The sequence below is a fragment of the Armigeres subalbatus genome, chromosome 1, assembly GCF_024139115.2.
Source record: "Armigeres subalbatus isolate Guangzhou_Male chromosome 1, GZ_Asu_2, whole genome shotgun sequence".
NCBI lineage: Eukaryota > Metazoa > Arthropoda > Insecta > Diptera > Culicidae > Armigeres > Armigeres subalbatus.
The window spans coordinates 13,147,061-13,168,136 of NC_085139.1; the positions used below are offsets into that span (position 1 = coordinate 13,147,061).

At 44.1% G+C, this 21,076-nt stretch overlaps 1 protein-coding gene, 2 long non-coding RNA genes and 1 pseudogene across 4 annotated transcripts in view; 2 read left to right on the forward strand and 2 right to left on the reverse strand.

Moving 5' to 3' along the window:
• Positions 1-21,076, forward strand: part of LOC134205964 (uncharacterized) — a 64,132-nt gene that overhangs the window by 24,526 nt on the left and 18,530 nt on the right. The window contains exons 11-14 of the mRNA XM_062681662.1: positions 3,336-3,626; positions 20,123-20,271; positions 20,337-20,668; positions 20,730-21,074. Coding sequence (XP_062537646.1) covers positions 3,336-3,626; positions 20,123-20,271; positions 20,337-20,668; positions 20,730-21,074 — 1,117 coding nt within the window. The remainder of the gene's footprint in view (positions 1-3,335; positions 3,627-20,122; positions 20,272-20,336; positions 20,669-20,729; positions 21,075-21,076) is intronic.
• Positions 1,201-17,574, reverse strand: LOC134208114 (uncharacterized). Of its 2 annotated transcripts, none has more exons than XR_009978505.1 (3): positions 16,844-17,574; positions 1,630-1,837; positions 1,201-1,518 (listed from the first exon to the last, which is right to left on the reverse strand). It is a non-coding gene; the product is annotated as an uncharacterized LOC134208114 (long non-coding RNA). The 2 variants fall into 2 exon arrangements; XR_009978504.1 differs by having other exon boundaries at positions 1,630-1,840.
• LOC134212638 (importin-5-like) lies at positions 3,113-4,212 on the forward strand (annotated as a pseudogene).
• On the reverse strand, positions 17,946-18,738 carry LOC134208115 (uncharacterized). Its single transcript, XR_009978506.1, has 3 exons — positions 18,593-18,738; positions 18,373-18,525; positions 17,946-18,304 (listed from the first exon to the last, which is right to left on the reverse strand). It is a non-coding gene; the product is annotated as an uncharacterized LOC134208115 (long non-coding RNA).

Consider the following 21,076-nt stretch of genomic DNA (forward strand, 5'->3'; position numbering starts at 1 on the left):
GCAACTTTGACAGATATCTCAGCGAGAAACATGTTTGCCGATGCTCGGCTGTGCGAATCTCGGTAAAAGCTGAACAAATTGCTGAGATCCCGGTTAAAAAAAAAATTAAGTTTGTATAAATGAGCGAAAGCATATGGTTGGGTGACCATGTACCAGGCGCATATGACTTCACACCCCTAAGAGAATCATTAATGGGCGCGAGTATTTTGATCACCTTCACAGCGCTGTCATTTTAGTTAGTCACTCTTTTTCGTATCGGTCACTGTTTTCGGCTATCAATTTGGTTGCTGTATATCGTACCGGTGACGTTTGACGTTTGACAGTTGATAAAATAACAGCGCTCTTACCGCGCTACCAAATCAACCTACTTTTGTTAATTTTTATATATTAACTCTTTATTTAGGAAACAGAAAAAACAGAAAATGGTTGAAACCTGAGACGAGACCTGCAAAGAGGAAAAAATAAAAAATGTAACTTCAGCTGCTGCCAGTCAACTGCTGTCACGAACTGTCAGGTGCAACCAGCAGCTTTTTGAGTGAAAGTATTGGTATCCCAAATAAAATATTCCACATCATTTTTGTTTTACCAAGACTTTTTTACTTTAACGAGTATTCCAAACCTTCCGTTTAGCTTGTTAATAATCAGGAAAAAACCTGTGTTTTGTTCCCGGTATAAAAAACCTTATGAAAATGAATTAACTATTTCGTGAATTGGATACACTTTTATTGTGCTCAGAAGGGTCCACCTGGGGCTTAGGTGAAACAGTCAAGTAAACAGTTGAAACTCGATGGTCAACTGTGATGAAATGAAGAACAAGTGTCAAAACAAGAGAAAAGAAGCAGCGTCTTTGCAGGTCTCGTCTCAGGTTGAAACCAAATGTGCTAGATGCACATGACCAATTTACTCAGGACTGTGTCCGATTACGTTTCGTCTTTGACTCATCAGTACAGAGCAGTGCAACGTGCACCGCTCAGTAGACGTAATGTCTAACTAGTACTAACAACAGTGTAGTACTTTAAGTAAACGACTGCGCAGAAGTGTGTCGTAGCTATAAGCTCCACCTTCTCAAGTACGCGCTATGTCGTTCTGATGAGATCACAATAAGATCGAAACTTGAGGCGGCTTTCTGGCCTACCACAGATTGTGGAAACAGAAAATGGTTGAAACCAAATATATTTTAATTTTATTAATTATTATTTCTTTTTTATGTTTATAATGATAAAATTAAAATGGCATGGAACGTCTGTCACCGGAATCGTGGCAGCATGCGGAACACCTTGTGATGTGGTGACTCCATATCCCTGAAAATCTGCTGCATAATCCTCCCGCTGGTCAACGAGTGTTTCGTTATATTAGATTGGCCAAATCGGGTCGAAAGTTCTCGTCGATGAAGCCGGTGACATCGTTTCGAACATCTCTCGAGTGTGAAGCATATGATGGATGATTTTAAATTGGGATCTGACCCGGATGTAGTTTTGGTTAGATCCCGCAATGATTTTAACCGGCAGCTGGTGTCGTCTGCAAAATTGAAAAAAGCTCATTCAGAAGTGCTGCTGCTATTTCAATACAGTGAAATGAAATGTTTAGTGAGGACCTGGTGTCAGGTGAGGACAATCCTCAGATTCTTACCGGAAATAAAAATATGGCAAATAGAAACGTCATGCATAAAATTCTCACTCGAAATAATCTTTTCTCCTTTGCCAGACGGTCCATCAATGTCCATCTCGCCTCGAAATTATCTTTACCATGAACATTGCTGTCCTAAGCATATGCCTGGCGTCGTAAACCCGAAACCGCGTCATCGTTCCGGAAAAGGCGAACCACCAGCCAACCGACGCTGCTAAAAAACAAAGAAATAGAACTCTAGTGAAAAAATACATAAAGTAAAATACTCCGAATCAGGCGAATCAGGACCCGGATAAAAAATATTATTAAAAAACAATAACTTTTTCTGTTACAACACCATTGTGTATATAATAATTACCATTGAATGTTATGGAAATTTTACAATAAAAGTGCATAAGAATGAATGGTTTTGCACGATAAAATGAATGGTAAATGGGACTTTTACAATTAAAAATGGGGGTTGTTATGTATCTTTACAATAAAAAAATCGAAAATTTTCCATACAAAATTCAGAACAAAACAATTGATTTTACGGTTCTTCAATGGGATGATTTCTATGGACGAAACAATAGAAAACAATGTGGTTTAAATATTTTTCCTAACTTTGGTTTATTGTTTTACCATTAAAGTACAATTGTTTTTAAACTAAATTTCACTCCAGTAATTACAATAGAAATATAATACAATTTGTTTTACAATTTATTTTTTTAACTGAGAAAACATCACATTTCTTGTGAGATGCAAAAAAAACCTCTTTACAAAACATCATTACAATTTGTAATTTTGATATCACAAAATGTAATAATATTTTATCAAGATTTTATTCTTTTCTGCAACTCACAAGAAATGTGGATTTTTCCCTGTTAATAAAATAAATTATAAAACAAAATATATAAAGGGGGAATGACGGCTTTGGCAGGTTTTGTTCTTATATTGGCAAGAGGGTTTTTTATGACTGACTAGGCTCAAATTTGGCCTAAACATTCTTTGCATATTAAAGAATATTGTGGCCAAATTTCATAAAATTTGATCGACAAAAACTCCCCTGCCAATAATAGAACAAAACCTGCCAAAGCCGTCTTTCCCCCTACTTTAAATTCAATTCTAGTTTTAAGTTATTATTAAATTTATTTTAAATATAATCTCCTCAATTCTTAGTTTTCATTTTAATAACTTTTATCAGGGGGAAGACACTCGAATCATTTTTTAAATCATTCAAAAGATTTTAAAAGAATCAAAAAAAATTTGAATGATTTGGCGGGATGAATCTTTTTTAAAATAATTTCTCGCTTTCAGAATTTTTTGTTCAGTGTGGCGAGCCTGATGGCGAGATTTAATATAAAAAAAATGTTTATGGTCCAATGCACCGAATGAACACAATGACGTTTGAGACGGGCGCTGTTTACTAAAAATGAACACTTGCATGAACTCGATGAATGAAAAAGTATTCATTCTTAGTAAACAGCGCACCGCTCAAACGTCAATGATGAACTCGGTGCATTGGACCATTTATTGCGGAAGATGCGGAAAAGATGCCACTGGAACAAGCTTCATCCCAACAGGGCAAGAAATTGCGCAGATTATTTTAGGAACGCAAATCGGTTTCACTATTCAAAGTACGTATCGTGAGCTAACGGTGATTGTAAATAATATACAAAATGTGCTTATTGATTAACGATTTTTTTTGTTATGGTTCTCTTTTGTTTTAGCTGCGGATCAGGCTCAGTTTCACCAGCTGCTAAATTCCCTGCTCTCGACCGACAACGAAGTGCGAACCCAAGCCGAGGAAACCTTTAACAGCCTACCAAGCGAAGGCAAAGTGACACACAAATGCTACCGAAGAAGTTCGGATGATGGCAAACGTTCGTTGAGACGATTATTCTCCGCTGAGTTCCAGGACTTCTATAACCCGCTGCCCCCGGAATCGGAGAAACAGCTAAAGCAGCAGGTTCTGCTGACGCTGAAACAGAACGAAAGTCCCAGCCTGCGTCGAAAAATCTGTGAGGTAGTGCCCGAAGTTGTGCGTGCGTAACCTAATGGACGCCAACGGCAATAACCAGTGGCCGGAGTTCCTACAGTTTTTGTTCCAGTGTGCCAGCGCTTCCAACATGCAGTGCTAAAGTTCGTTATGGATCTTCACCCGAAAGTTCATTACGCAGTGTGTAATGGCGATTGGACAGAAGGCCACGGATTTCGACCCAATCTTCAAGAAAAAAGTTTCACGAGCGTCATTCCAGGGCACCTGAGCTTGTTGGACGACGTGTGGAATCCAAGCGTACAGGCTCATGCAGGTGCAGCACTGGTCAACAATTGCTTATAGAATATCCTCATCCGGTACATGGATGGTATTAAGGCTAAGCTGAAGAATATCCTTACAACCAAGTTCAATGAGTTGGTTGAAAAGGCACCAAATTGGTCCTGGAACAGGTAGTGATTGGTTGCTGATACAACTGAGAAGGACTTTGTTGGTTACTACAATCCCTTAATGCCCTGTCTGAAGTACATACATAATTCAAAACGATAACACCGACGAACTCCGACTGCTTAATGGCGAAACTATCGAATCCGTCTCACTGATCGGTTTGGCTGTCGGGGCGGAGAAGTTCATGTCCGATGCGTCGGATGTGATGGACACTCATCGAAGTTGCCCGATGTTGATCCTCAGTTGTATTTATTTATTAAGACTAAGGCCGAAGTGGCCTGTGCGGTATATAAGAATCTTCTCCATTCGGCTCGGTCCATGGCTACACGTCGCCAACCACGCAGTTTACGGAGGGTCCGCAAGTCATCTTCCACCTGATCGATCCACCTTGCCCGCTGCGCACCTCGCCTTCTTGTGCCCGTCGGATCGTTGTCGAGAACCATTTTCACCGGGTTACTGTCCGACATTCTGGCTACGTGCGCGGCCCACCGCAGTCGTCCGATTTTCGCGGTGTGAACGATGGATGGTTCTCCCAGCAGCTCATGCAACTCGTGGTTCATTCGCCTCCTCCACGTACCGTCCGCCATCTGCACCCCACCATAGATGGTACGCAGCACTTTCGAAAACTCCGAGTGCGCGTTGGTCCTCCACGAGCATCGTCCAGGTCTCGTGTCCGTAGAGGACTACCGGTCTAATGAGCGTTTTGTAGATTGTCAGTTTGGTACGGCGGCGAACTCTATTCGATCGGAGCGTCTTACGGAGTCCAAAGTACGTACGATTTCCAGCCACTATGCGTCTCCGAATTTCTCTGCTGGTGTCATTTTCGGCAGTCACCAGTGAGCCCAAGTACACAAATTCTTCTACCACCTCGATTTCGTCACCACCGATGCAAACTCGCGGTGGGTGGCTCACATTGTCTTCTCTTGAACCTCTTCCTATCATGTACTTCGTCTTCGACGTGTTGATGACTAGTCCGATCCGCTTAGCTTCCCTCTTCAGTCTGATGTAGGCTTCCTCCATCTTCTCAAAGTTACGTGCCATAATATGTATGTCGTCGGCGAAGCCAAATAGCTGGACGGACTTATTGAAAATTGTACCACTCTTGTTAATCCCTACTCTTCTTATTACCCCTTCCAAAGCGATGTTGCATAGCAGACACGAAAGACCATCACCTTGCCGTAACCCTCTGCGGGTTTCGAAGGGACTCGAGAATGCCCCTGAAACACGAACTACGCACATCACCCGATCCATCGTCGCTTTGATCAACCGTGTCAGTTTATCCGGAAAACCGTGTTCGTGCATTAGCTGTCATAGCTGGTTCCGATCGATTGTATCATATGCGGCTTTGAAGTCGATGAATAGATGATGTGTGGGCACGTTGTATTCGCGGCATTTCTGCAGTACTTGGCGAATGGCGAACACCTGGTCCGTGGTGGAGCGTTCGCCCATAAAACCCGCCTGATACTGCCCCACGAACTCCCTTGCAGTTGGTGCTAGTCGACGGCATAAAATTTGGGAGAGTACCTTGTAGGCGGCGTTCAGCAATGTGATTGCGCGGTAGTTGCTACAATCCAGCTTATCGCCCCTTATGTAGACACACGACACCTTCCATCCACTCCTGCGGCAAAACTTCCTCCTCCCAAATCTCCTCCTGGATTTCCTGGAGATTCGGAGCCGGTAAGATTATGTCCTGCGCGCGTTCTCCCAGGTCCATCACCATACCGCCATCTTCGTCTGCCACATCGCCATTCAGGTGTTCTTCGTAGTGCTGCCGCCACCTTTGGATCACCTCACGCTCGTTCGTAAGAAGGTTCCCGTTTATGTCCTTACACATGAACGGTTTAACTTCTCATAGAACTTTCGTGTGTTATTAACGCGGTACAGTTGCTCCGTCTCTTCACGGTCTCTATCTTCCTGCTGGCGCTTTTTCCTCCGGAAAATCGAGTTTTATCTGTTCCGCGCCTGTTTATATCGTGCCTCGTTCGCCCTCGTGTGGTGTTGCAGCAATCTCACCCATGCTGCATTCTATCTAACCAGCCATCTTCAAGAGACGCTGCGCCTAGCTGCTCTTCCGTTGGAAGTGCCACTTCCAACTGCTGCGCGTATTCTTGGGCTAGTCTAGCGTCTTGTAGCCGCCCAATGTTAAGCCGCGGCGCCCGACTTCGACGCGTGTTGTACACCGTCGAGAGTTTTGAGCGCAGGCAAACTGCAACGAGGTAGTGGTAGGATTCAATATTCGCACTGCGGTAAGTGCGGACGTTCGTGATGTCGGAGAAGAATTTACCGTCGATTAGAACGTGGTCAGCTGATCCTCAGTTGACATATCTGATTTCAGCCTGGGCACGTATTTGCAAAGTTTTGGGCAAACAATTTGAGCAGTTGCCGGTGGTTATGGGGCCGATTATGCGAACCGCATCCATGAAGCCGGAAGTTGATGAAGTTCAGGACGTGGCAAGCGACAATGACTGGCAATTTGTCAATTTGGGCGAACAACAAAATTCCGGAATACGCACGGCTGGCTTGGAAGGATAAAGCCTCAGCCTGTGAGATGTTGGTATGCTATGCACATGAGCTGAAGAACGGATTCACGAACTATGCCGAAGAAGTGGTGCGTCTATTAGGTTTTCTGCGAGCGTGTACGCACACGCACATTTCACTCACACTTTTACTCAGTTTGTTTGCAATCACGAGCAGCTGTCACGGCAAAATCAAATGGGATTGTTTGCAACCACGAACCGTGCGTTCGTGTTGGTGAGAAATGTCGGCGAAACCCTAATTTCAATGACGGGGTTCGCACAGCAGCTGCCGAATCGTTGCCCTACCTGCTTGACTGCGCTAAGATAAAAAAAAAACACCTATTTGGAAGGCATCTGGCTTTACATTTGCCCGGAACTTCTGAAAGTCATAGATTCTGAACCCGAGGCAGACGTCCAGGCCTAGGCACCGCTTGCCTCTAGAAGGAAACCACGGATGAAGTACTCAAAATCATTGGCAAAGGAGGAGAAACGCGCCCTGGCATGCAAAGAAGAGGACTACGCCGAAGCGGTCGAGGATCAGCTGGCTGAAGAGGACGACGCTGACATCTATCTACTGTCCCGAATTTCTGATATTGTCATCCCTACTAAAATGGACCAATGCTGTCGCAAATGGCACGAATTTTCATACTCCGTCAGCAGCGTAATTTCGTACCACCGGAATTCAATCGAGGTTGCCGTCGATCATCCGAAAACGTTTGCTTACTGAAGAAAGCAAAATGATTGGGCGATAGCTAGAAGATTCTGCTGAACTTTTGTCAGGCTTTAAAATTCGAACAACTTTGGCATTTTTCCATTTATCTGGGAAATATTCCAAGCGAAAACATTTGATAAATAAATTAACCAAAAAGGATAAAGAGCTCTCGGGAAGTTTTTTGATAAGGATGTATTGTATTATAATAAACTGTCAAATTTACATTTGTGTATTTTCATTACAGAATTGAATTTAATTGCGATTTTTAGAATGAGGCATGTATGAAGCATTCTGCGAAAGACCACATAACTTTGACATGCTAAAAATGGTGAAAATTTAAAGGTGACTCATATTGCCTCTACATGTTCCATTTTCACATTTTCGTTTTGCACTTGCTGAGCCTCCCATTGATTGTGTGCTAGCCATGAACGTTTCTTGTTAACCTTGTTCCGTTAATTCTGAAGTGCTTTGAGAATAGGTCCTATGTGCAAAAGAGAGGTTCTCTTTGTTTTTCGAACCGGCTTTCACGTCGAATGCTACCTGCTGCCATTAAATCACACACACACACATGGGGCTGCGAGATGGTGAGTTGACATCTGGGAAGGAGCGACCTACACAGCTCTGATCCTCACAAGTTCCAATCTCACGCTTCCACGGGTCTTCCGATGACAATTGACCGCCAGCTAAGGGTTGCGTACTTAGCTGGTAGTGCAGCCTGGGCACTGTTGTCCTTCTGACATCAGCTAGAGTGAGTGGGTGCGACCAACGGGACCATCGTCCCTAACCCCTAATCCCAAGGCGTTAAGCAACCCGTACCGAGGGGATGCATGGCCAGGGGGGTGAAATAATGAGCTAGGCCTTTAACGGAGCCTGTGGGGTACCTGGGCACCCTCCACAGTAATTGTCCCTTACCGCGTCATGCTGGGCTCTGGCGTGGTGGACCTCTTTTCCCGAGCAACTCGTGGGACATTCTTCAATTAGTGGTAGTAGTTTAGGCGACAACCCCTTCGCAAGAGGTGGGTTGTTCAGGTCTCCGCCTAGGAGGCCAGAGGCAATAGTCGGCAGCTCAGTGCGCAGCGCCAGCGTGGGTCACTTAACCATCTCCCAGGCTCCGCCGGTAGAGGTTATAGACGGCCCATGGCTTGTGAAAGCGATGAACCGCAAACGTGATGGGCTTTCGGCCTTCGAGGTGGCGACGGAACAGCTGGACGCCATCATCGACTTTGCGTCATCGAAGCATAATATCAGTAAGGGACTGAAGATGAGCTTGCTGAAACTTCGAAAGTCGATGTTGGACGCCAAGCTGGAAACGGCGGTCGGGACGACCAAGTGCGAACCTGGGTGCTGCAGATAGAGCCGCTTTTCTGCTCTCAAGCGAGTAGCGGGATATTTTGAAATCAATCCTATAAGCAGAATTATTTTGCAGTTCTCCGGCTGTCAAACATTTCCCGCTCTTCGAATTTCTCTTTCCATGCTGCATGAAGGCGCACGAGTGCGCGAGACTCTACATGACTTTACGATAGTTTACATACATGCCTGCTCCAATCAGCTGCTGAATCTCGTGAAATCTCGTAACGAGTGCTTTTTAGTTGCATTCCTACTAATTATCTACTCGAAATATAATGTGAATATATTTGTTACAGAGAATGCAAAACTCAAACTAAGTTTATTTCTATTTTTTCCCCAAATAATAACAATACTTCTCAATATAAGATCTAAAACGAACATAACCACAATCTTCAATGTTTGGCTCCGGCACAATAGAAAATTTTGGCTTCAGTTTGACAACCAAATCGATTCTATCCGCACCACCCAGGTGCGAACCCGTGAAATCGGTGGAGTCGAGGTCTACCCAGACTGAGGCCCAAGAATTCATGGATTTGGGCAAGGTCGAATCGACCGAGAGCGTGCCAGCGAAGACGGTGGTGCCAAAGTCTACCCAGACTGAGGCTCAAATATTCGCGGGCACATCGGGGGTTACTGCTCCAACGGAGCAGACACAAAAACGGGGGAGACAGTCTCCAGGTGGGGGCTGTAACGCGGAGGGTTACTACCCCGAACAAGGGTAGTGAGGCTGGGAAGCTGAACCCCGGCCAGGTACCTCCAAAATAGGGGGAGGGAGGATCTGGAAAGGTCCGTCCACCCAGGAAAGACGGTGGTAAGGAGTTACGGCAGGCTGAGAGCTCTCAGCCGCCCCAGACCAGAGAAATAGAGGGAGATGACGCCTCCCGGACCCTGGTCAAGAACAAGAGAAAACCGAAGACTTTAAGGGCCGAAAAGAAGGCCCAGGCGAATGAGGACAGCAAGAAGTCTAGGGTAGGGGCCAATCGCTCCAGGGGCGATGCCCTAATCATCAAGACGGAGGCTAAGTACTCGAACGTCTTGAAGGCGATGAGGAGTGACGTCAAGCTCGGTGAACTCAGCGCCGACGTACGTCGAATAAGACGTACCCAGATGGGCGAGATGATCCTCGAGCTGAAGCGGGGCGTCTCGCAAAAGAGCGCCGCCTACAAGAAGTTGGCAGAGGAAGTCCTAGGCGAGACGGTCAAGGTGAGGGCACTCACGACGGAGGTGAATCTAAGGGTTAAAGACCTGGACGAGATCACCGAAGTCGAAGAGCTCGTCACGGCACTGCGGCGACAGTGTGAAGTGGAGGCGTCCACCGCAGCCGTTCGGCTACGGAAAGGTCCGGCAGGGACGCAGGTAGCATTGGTTCGGCTATCTGCAGCGGACACCTCCAAGGTAGTCAAGTTAGGGAGCGTCAAGGTGGGGTGGTCGGTATGCCCTGTGGGCATGTATGAGCAACCCGAAGTTTGCTTCAAGTGCCTGGAACCGGGGCACAAGCAATGGGACTGCAAAGGCCCTGACAGAAGCAAGCTCTGTCGACGCTGCGGATTGGAGGGACATAAGGCACAATGCGGCACGAACCCTCCCAACTGTTTTATCTGTTCCAGCAAAGCTGCGAACAGCAAGCACCCCATGGGGGGTTCGAAGTGCCCGGCGTTTAAGCGTGCTGCAAAATCACAGTGCAGGTAACGCAGCCAAACCTGAACCACTGTGATGCAGCCCAGCAACTGCTGTGTCAGACAGTTCGGTCGAATGCTAGATTGTTTGACGGCTAACTTGATGGGACGTAGGCCGGTGGTGATAACGGGGGACTTAAACGCTTGGGCCGTGGAATTGGGAAGCCGATCCATGAATCAACGGGAGCAGATCCTGCTGGAATCACTGGCAATGTTGGATGTGGACTTGGCTAATGTCGGTACCAAAAGTACCTAAAGCTGGAACGGGGCCGAATCGATTATCGACGTTACGTTCTGGAGCCCTGGCCAAACGAGTAGTTCGAACTGGAGGGTAGATGATGGCTACACTCACAGCGACCACCTGGCGGTTCGCTACAGTATCGACTATACGACCAGCATTCAGCGGACGGAAGAAGGGGCGAGGTCTAGCCCTCGTATGTGGAAGACATCGTACTTCGACGACGAGGTGTTTAAGGAAGCGCTCCGCCGCGAGCACAATACTCTCGGTCTGAGCGGCGAGCAGCTGGTAACAGTACTCTCGCGTGCATGCGATGCCAGCATGCCTAGGAAAGTCCACCCTAGGAATGGGAGGCCACCGGCTTACTGGTGGACTCAAGCAATTGCGAACCTGCGCCGCGCCTGCCTACGGGCACGGAGGCGGATGCAGCGAGCACGCACAGAAGAGGAGCGTGTTGAACGACGGGTGACGTTCGTGGCTGCTAGAGCCACTCTGAAGACTGAGATTAGATCAAGCAAAAAAGCCTGCTTCGAGGGCCTGTGTCAAAATGCCAGCGCGAATCCATGGGGTGACGCCTATAGGGTCGTAATGGCCAAGACACGTGGGGAGATGGCCCCTACAGAGCAGTCTCCAGAGATGCTGGAGAGGATCATCGCGGGAATTATCCCACGTCATGACCCAAGTCGATGGCCTCACTTTGTGCAGCTGCCAAGGGCCAGGGTGGCCGACGAGGGAAGAGTAACTGTGGCGGAACTTGTGGGGATTGCACAGTCCCTTAGTGTAGGTAAGGCGCCAGGACCGGATGGTATTCCGAACCAGGCCATCAAGGCGGCCATTACTGATGCTCCCGAGATGTTCAGATCTGTCATGCAGAGATGCCTGGACGAGGGAGTCTTCCCTGAAGCATGGAAAAGGCAGAGCTTTGTCCTATTGCCAAAGGAGGGAAAACCACCGGGGGATCCGCCGACATATAGACCAATATGCCTGCTTGATACGGCGGGGAAGGTGCTCGAGAAGATCATCCTCAACAGGTTGTTGACACGCACGGAGGGTGCGGATGGTCTATCGAGTAACCAGTTTGGCTTCCGAAAGGGTAAGTCGACCGTAGACGCTATCTTGTCGGTTACCAAATCCGCGGAGATAGCTATCCAGCGTAAGAGGAGGGGAGTTCGCTATTGTGCAGTAGTGACTCTCGACGTGAGGAATGCCAGTTGGGCAGCTATTGCAGATGCGCTCCTGCGTCTTGGAATTCCCGAGTACCTGTACAAGATTCTCGGAAGCTACTTCCAGAATCGAGTACTGGTATACGACACGGAGGCGGGTCGGAAGTGCGTTGACATAACCTCAGGGGTTCCGCAAGGTTCCATACTGGGTCCGGTGTTATGGAACGTCATGTACGACGGTGTCTTGAGGTTGAAGTTCTCGGTGGGCGTGGTAAACGTCGGCTTCGCTGACGATATTACGCTGGAGGTCTACGGCGAATCGATTGAAGAGGTGGAGTCCAGTCCAGTCCAGTGCAGCCCACTCGATCGCAATTGTGGAGGAGTGGATGAGTTCCAGAAGTTAGAACTGGCTCACCACAAGACTGAGGTGGTTGTTGTTAACAACCGAAAGTCGGAGCAACAAGCGGTGATAAGGGCAGGCAACTGCACGGTCACCTCTGAACGCTCCATCAAACTCTTGGGGGTAATGATCGACGATAAGCTCACCTTTGGTAGCCACGTCAATTACGCCTGCAAGCGTGCCTCCACAGCTATAGTGGCATTGTCCCGGATGATGTCCAATAGCTCTGCGGTTTATGCCAACAAGCGCAAGCTTCTGGCTAGCGTTGCTCTGTCCATACTGAGGTATGGGGGGCCAGCTTGGGGCACGGCCCTGCGTATTAACTGCTACAGAACGAAGTTAGAAAGTACGTATAGGCTCATGTGCCTAAGAGTTGCGAGCGCGTACCGTACCGTGTCGCACGATGCACTTTGCGTCATCACCGGTATGATGCCTATTGACATCGTTATCGGTGAAGACATATAGTGCTTCGAAATGCGCGGCACGAGAGGCATCCGTAGGACTGTCAGGTTGGCCTCAATGGTCAAATGGCAGCGTGCGTGGGACAGTTCCACTAAGGGTAGATGGACACATAGGTTGATACCGGAGATAGGTACGTGGGTCAAGAGGCGCCATGGGGAAATCACTTTCCACCTGACCCAGGTCCTTACAGGCCATGGTTGCTTCAGACAGTACCTACACCGGTTCGGACACTCGACCTCGCCCGAGTGTCCGGTGTGCGCAGGTTTAGAGGAAACGGCGGAACACGTGTTGTTCGTGTGCCCGCGTTTTCGCACAATGCGTGACCACATGCTTGCCACATGTGGTCTGGACACTACCCCGGACAACCTAGTCCGGAGGATGTGTAAAGATGAAGTTGGCTGGAACGCCGTTTTATCGGCTATCGTCCAAATCGTCTCGGAGCTACACATAAGGTGGCGCGTGGACTCGAGGAATGGCTAGTTCAGGCGCAAATAAGAGGTGGCACAAGGGTTCGGAGTCGGCTTCATGGGTCATACCGGTGCCTTGTGGTCGAACTCGATCCTTTTATCGAACAAGTGGCCGCGTGAAGAACAACATGGTATCGTCGCTTTCGCGGGGTCGGTCAACCGGGCGGGTTCCGAGCCCGAAGACGGACGGGGGTCCTCGTCAAGGCTGGGGCAGGCGTAGGCACCGCGTCGGCAAGTCCCTCTGTGTGCTGGCGAATAGGCCATATCGCAGAGAGGTCAATTTGAGGTGCACGCGGCATCATCATTCTTGATACCAGTCGTGCATAGCGAAGCAGGCGCGAAGTCGACCCTTCCTACCTTCCGAGGACATAGGGCGTGGTAAGGCCACCTGGAAAGCCGGCAATGCGATGGCACGATACCATGGTGTTCTTCTAAAAAAGCGAGTTACGATGTTCGATGCTGCAAGGACACGCAGCTAACCTTGAGGGTGCGTTATGCACTGCCCAAGCAACCAAAAGTTCGTCATTGCATAATAAAATCCCCTTTGAAGTTTCTAAGAGTTCATATAAAGTTCCGACAGCACTTTCTAGCTGATTAAGAGGCTAAATAAGTCTTGAAGCTACTTCTGGATCCCAAAAGTTCCAATGTGAACTTTAAGCAACTTCAAGTTCTAAAGAAGTTCTAAAGGTGCTCTCTAGCAACTACAAAGTAGAATAAAGGCTTCCTAATAGCGTCATAAAAACTTCGAACATAAAAGTTCCAAACAAGTTCACTGTGAACCTTCTAAGCGACTTCTATGTTTTCAAACGTTCAACTAAAATTCTCATGCAAAACTTAATAAGAAAAATAGTTTATACATAGTCATTTTATCAAAGTTTATTCAAAAGTTTAGGCCAAAATTGATTTTTCATATTATTTTTATTTAACGCAATCATAAAAAATAAGGATAAAGTGGGATTCGAACACGCATACTTCGTATTACAGACGCAATTGCTAACCACTACACTATCGAGGTGTTGTGATCTGTAGATGCGAAGACTATAATTTAAATTTCATCATGTTGGTATAGAAGATTATTTACACTTAATCAGTAAGTGACATTACTCACTCGTTTCAAATATGTGCGCTGGCGCATCGGATTATGCAGGGACTTGCACGCTGAGTCATCGAGTTCAATACCACCATCAGGAGGAGGAGCAAGAAAGAGACAAACATCAAACATAAATAAATAAAAATTGACTTTGACAATTCCCCTTCCACCACTCAGAAAAAAATATAATTTTAACCACCCGGAAAATAATTTTTCACAAGTTCTTTTAGAAGCTGCTTAGAAGGCTCTATAACTTCGTGAAGGAACTTTCAGGTTCGTTTAACGACTTAAAATTCAGGCTGCTTAGAATGCTATATAGCCACTTCAGTCAAGCTGATTAAGCGAAAAACGTACTTTTAAAGGAACTTTTGGTTACTTGGGTGGCCCCCCTTTGAAGCATTACTTTCTGGTTGTACCGAAGGGACGATGGGCTTGGCGGCAATGGAAACGGTTTAGCCTCGTTTGGAGGTGGCCCCTAACCCCGCACTTCCTGGACAACCCAGGATGTCTGTTGACCAGATTCCCCCTCCATTGCTTGAGAAGAAAAAAAACACACACACACACATGTAAAGGTGGCACCTATAATGGTGCAATCCCATTTTTATTAGCAAATTTATTAGTTTATCTATTGGCCAAGATATTAAAGTTGTAAATTTCTCATAATTATCAATTTTTTGAAATATTTTCTTCTGTGGATCTACTAATACCTCCACTATTGGTACCGTTACCCTATCCGTTATTTCGCGTCAGCAAATTGTTTTCAACTATGTATTCGATAAATGTAAGTTAGATAGAATAAGCGAGTTTAATTGAATTGAATAGAAAAAAGCTACTTATTAAACTTTCCCTTTGCTAAAACAGCAAAGTTACAGATATGCCAATAATTTTGAATCAGATGAGCTGAATATTCGCATATCAGCCTCGCAAGCAAGTGTGTGTTTCACCTTTTTCAAATTTTCAATTGAATTGATGCATTAAAATATTTGTATCCTGGGTGCGCCAGGTTTCGATTGCAAATAACATAACACAAATATTGAGGGCAGACATGAAACCCCTCCCACACTTCGAAATTTTTTAGTGTTAGCGATTCAATTTGGTTTTTCTATAATTCGTTAAACTTTTGTGTAGTCGGCGATTGTACAGCATTGTGTTCGCTCCTTAACACGATGATTCATTCGTGCCCAGCGATCCGAAAATATCCTAGACTGGACCGGGAATCGATCACAGTCAACCAAAGCTTGGCCTTGTTTTGTAGCGGTGCATCTAACAGCTAGGATAAGAAAGACTACATCAGACTGTCGTAGTAGGAAATAAAAGCAGTTGGTTAAAAGAGTTTCTGTCTGGATTCCATTCTGTGTCGTAAATATCCGATCGGTGTAAATAGCAGCCGTAAGTAGGCGCTTCTTTCTGTTAATCATCAAAGAGGAAAATAAGCAGATCTGGAATGTCCACCCTCAGACAAGCATGGTTCGATTCATTTAGTTAGAATTTGAATCATCAGTAAAAAAAAACTCATAACGGAAGATGATTTTAGTACATTGTTTGAAATATAATATTAACAACTAGAGATTGTATCTTACGGACATGCGAAAAGGGGCAGGCTGCAAACTATTATTATGATAGTTGTGGCTATGATACGACTGTCGTAATAATGGTAGTATTACTAATTGGACTTATTCTATGAGTAGAGCGACGTATGATTGCTCGAATGACGTGAAAAGCCGTATGGGGGAATTTGAATAACATGGTCACCTCACGTGAGAGTAGCTATAATCGACTGACATCACGTCACTCTACTCATAGAATAAGCCCAAATATTTGTTTTAATTCTATCACATCTAACTGAATATAATGTTTCTCTTAACGATTGATTATCGACGAGACAACTGTTAGGTCAGCATACTGCAGATTGATCGATCTCGTCTGTTGATACTTGCTTCTGCTGTCTAATATTCTTAATTCTCTGAGCCAGCCAATCCGACTGAATTATGACCATTCGAAGCAAATCGTCCAGACGTGGTTACTGCTGGTAATGAATTTCTCCTTGAAACACACAATATTATTCCGAAGTACCTCCGAAAGAATATGGTGATAAATAGGGTAGGCCTGGGCTACGCTAGGCCAGAGCTGACGTCCTACTGCGAGTATTGACTGACTGTTGTTCTTTTTATATTTATATAGATATGTATAAAATTCTGCTTGTACAGGATGAAAGTATGTCGATGACGCAGAATGGTAATTCAAGGGCATATCAAGATGAATACACAGCTAGGTGTTTCAACCTGCCCAGTTTATGGAAGAGAAGAAGGCGGGGGTGAAAAATTCATTTTCGGTGCAAAACATAATGGCCCGTTTACATATTGGCTAGTTCTAGCGGACAATGCACTGTCCGACAATACTAGCGCGAAATTAGCATAATGTAAACAGGAATTGTCATCTGCTAATAGTGTTTACATTATGCTAATATCGCGCTAGTATTGTCGGATAGTGCATTGTCCGCTAGAACTAGCTTATATGTAAACGGGCCATAAACAAACCGGCTGGCTCTCCCATACTAAAATCCAAGATGGCTGAATCGTGAATTTGGCAGATTGGAACACCTAGTGGTGTATTCATCTTGGGGCATATTATGCTGGAGCCTGTTGATAAAATAACATATCGTATGGTAATTCCGTTGTTAAAAAGCATATAGATTCTACGGCTGATTGATTCAGAGGAACTTACATTGAAAGGAATAGTACACACTAAGGTGATGGTTATCCTGGCTCGTTCGGATGACAGTAACGATGATGGTCCACTAGTAAATTGCGACGGAAGTGTATAGTTATTCCACGGGAGCCGGGATGCATTTCTTAAACTGGTCTATCACTTTTTCCATAACATTCTTGTAGTCGTCAAATTTAAATTGGTGCTGCTGTTTCATGTATTTATTACATCTAGCGAATTGATTAATAGCGAAATAGGCTTCTGTTGTGAATTTTTGGGGGATGATACGACTGTCGAAATAGATTAGATTACAACAGATTGAGGCAGCTCCTCCAGCTTATTGAGCCAGTCTAAACAAATGGTGCGGCATAAAGAAACCGGGTTGACTTAGCTATGGATTCCTTCGATATCATTCCGGAGTACCCTCGAAAAGTATGGGCATGAAGTTGGTAACTTAGATTGTGATTGAACGTGATGGATTGTTGATGTCGGTAAAAGATGTGGCCGTTAGGCCAGTGTTTGCGATATCTTGCGAGTGCTGAATGGCTGGCGAACTTCACAGGTCCAACAGATCCGCTCCTTGCGCAATAGATAGTTCCTCTGCAGACTGTGCGGATGACGTGGCGAATATTTCAATCACTTTTACGATATACATACACAGGAAATGAATGGATAAATGATTGGCTCAGCTCAGGAACTAGGTTCTCCCTTCTGAGTTGTAGTAATGCTTCTTTTCGAAGGAGTTCTGTGATGGTCCAATGCACCGAATGAACACAATGACGTTTGAGACGGGCGCTGTTTACTAAAAATGAACACTTGCATGAACTCGATGAATGAAAAAGTATTCATTCTTAGTAAACAGCGCCCGTCTCAAACGTCAATGATGAACTCGGTGCATTGGACCATAGTTGCTATGAAAAAACAAACAAACAGCAAACGTCTAAGCGATTTGACGCAGACAGGAACAGGAACACACTGAAAAAAATATTGTTCAAAATTCAAAGGCGGGATTGATAAGATTAAAAAAAGATTTTAAAAAAATTAAAAAGATTTTCAAAAGATTCGAAATGATTTAAAAAAGATAAAAAATCGAATGATTCGAGTGTCTACCCCCCTGACTTTTATTCACTTCTAAATTATTTAAATTTCAATTTGATTTCAACCTAATTCCAATTTAATTTTATTATATTAATTTAGTTCTATATCAACTTTAATCGAATTTAATTTTAGTTTTGATTTTTCTAGTGACATTTTATTTTATTTTTTTTTTTCATTCGACTTAAATAAGATTTGTTAGAAATATTGTTGATCATATGTAATACTCGATGAGCACGTTATAACTGCTCTGCTGTTATTAGCTGGGATGTTAATTTGGACTGGATTGGGACACTGGTGGCACCTATCCACTCTACAGATTTGTCTCAGTTAGGTCGCAGGTAACCGTATCTGTACAGCAGAGATCTAAGATCCGTAGGTATCCTGTGAAAGTTGTAAATGAGGAGAACATGTGATGAAATACGCCAAGAGGGAAGGGAAAAGTTACCTACATTCACTCTCGGAAACAGTCAACGACGGCCGTCGTAGGACATTCAATCAATGGAAGCGGCGAGCAGCAGGTTTTAGATATTAGTTCTGAAATGTTAGGATGAGTGTTAACTCAAATGTTCCGTATTGCTTCGGTGGAGAAAATCAATGATCCCCTGGGAAAGTACAAAAGGATTAACAACAAAATTATCCGGTATTATGATGACACCACCTAATACTCACCATTTTTACACGGCATTGTGGCCAATTATTCCCCGCTTACTCGTTACCGGCAGAGACGATGTTAAATTACGTCTCTGTTTACCAGAACTTTACAATGAAAAACACCTGCTCCACACTCCATTCCTGTTTGATTTCTGTTTTTTCGTTTTTTTTTTCTAATCGTCAACAAACTGTACACGCTCAAATGAATCCAGCCTTTCTCCGAGTAAAATGAAATGCAAATTTTTTTTTTAATGTGGTTGTTCTAAGAACAATTTATAATCAGAACATTTCAAGATTTGTAAGTAATAAAAAAAAATAATCACAGCATTCAAAATGTTTTGTAATAAACTATTGTTATTTCATTGTTTTTAATTGTTATTTTATCATTACAATAAATCGAAGAAATATTCTAAAATTACTATATTTCTAATTTTGAAATAGGATTCTCTCATTAATGAAATAGAAAAAATATTATTTGTTTAGTATTTTGATGCGCAAAACACAAACACTAGGGCACAATAAAAATATAATAGAATGTATTGATAACATTTAAATTTATCGTGCTTTTTAAGTAAGTACAATAAAGATTTTTACAACCATAGAAATTCTACATTAAGTATACAATAGTTTGTATCGTTTGTCATACAATCTATTGTACTTCAATAGGTTAAACCAAGATGAATACACAGCTAGGTGTTTCAATCTGCCCAATTTATGGACGAGAAGAAGGCGGGGTGAAAAATTCATTTTCGGTGCAAAACATAAACAAACCGGCTGGCTCTCCCATACTAAAATCCAAGATGGCTGAATCGTGAATTTGGCAGATTGGAACACCTAGTGGTGTATTCATCTTGGGTTAAACCTTACAAGGTACTGTAACTTTTTATCCGGGGAGTACGACTCGGTCAGAACGGTCAGGGCTGCTTGATACCGATGGCTTATGCGAGCGCTCATGGGGAAAGTTGTTTAACGATGAATTTTTGTCAGTACCAAACCAAAGGGCAGTCAACTGGACTGGTGAAAAAACATGGCGAAGCCGCGAGGGAGACGAAAAAAGCGCGCATGTTTTGACAGTTGCACCGCTTCATTTGCTTGGTAGTATGGGTGAACCGCTGAGCACACACGCTAGAAAGGGATTGGTTCGAGCACAAGATAAATTTGAGGTATGGCTAGGATGGTTTGCATCTTATCCAGGTAGATTCCTGTTCTCTTTTAGACATCCTTCCATGCGGGCTTGAATTAGCTTATTCAAAGTTCTCCGTGCAGTTTATAATCCATTTTTTACCCATTAAAGTGTACTTTGTTGGCACAGTGTGTACAGACATTTGATTGTTTGTTATATCTGGCATCCCTGCGTAACATCAGTCAGTCACAAGTGAACAAAACAAAATAAGCATATTTGTAAACAACAACGCAGTGTTGATTTTCAATATAAATCAATGGTTTTTATTGTGGCATTACTAATCTCAAATTTATTAGTACATGCGTTATAATAGATAGTTTCTAAAATTATTGTGATTAAAAACAGTTAAAAAATGACATCGAAAGCAATTAAGGTAGATCTGGCGGCGGTGGAATCATCTAATAATGAGAACACTCATGCAATTTGTCGACTATGTATGAGCGAAGAGTTACTTGAAGATGTGTTCAATGAGGATAGTGTCCGTTCCTGGATTTCAAATTATTTGTCGATTGTGGTAAAACTTTCTACATTAGTGTTTTATCGGTTCTGTATCTACCTTCTCCGAAATATTTTTTTTAGATATCCACCGAGGACCTCTTGAGCCATGTAATTTGTGCGATATGCCGAATAAGGTTGGCTGAATTTCATCATTTCCGGATACATTGCCATGAAGTGCAGAGCGTATTGGAAGCTAAGCTTCCTAAAGTGATTGCTAAAGGTAGAGAAATAAGTCATCCACCTGTTAAGAACACTGAAACCCAAACAATAGGATACAAAACAAGCAGCGGACCTGTGCAGTGTAAAGTATGTGGAAAACATTTCAGCAATAAAAAAATATACTGGAACCACATCAGGATCCACAGACCCAAGAAACATTCGTGCACCATTTGTGACAAATCGTTTGCATTACGGTTAGTACTTTAACAACACAATCACCACCACCACAGACTAACAACCGAGTTATTTTTTCAGATCTGCCCTGATACGCCATATGCAGTATCACGAGAAGCAAAGGTTCAAGAATCAATGGCAAACCTGGAAGGTAAAAGGAAATATTACATCGGAATCGAAAAACGCCCACAGTATTACACAACATGATTCAAAGTCAGATAACAAGCTTCCAGTGAAAATAGAAAGCCAAACGGAATACACTGTGAATGCAACAAACGAGGCCAACAAACACGGATCCGACCCTCTTCAATGTAATATATGTCAGAAGAAATTGTTGACTAAGCAGAGATTTGTTTTTCACCTGAAACGCGTTCATGGACCAAAAATACATGGATGTGACATCTGTAATTTGAAATTTAGTATCAAGT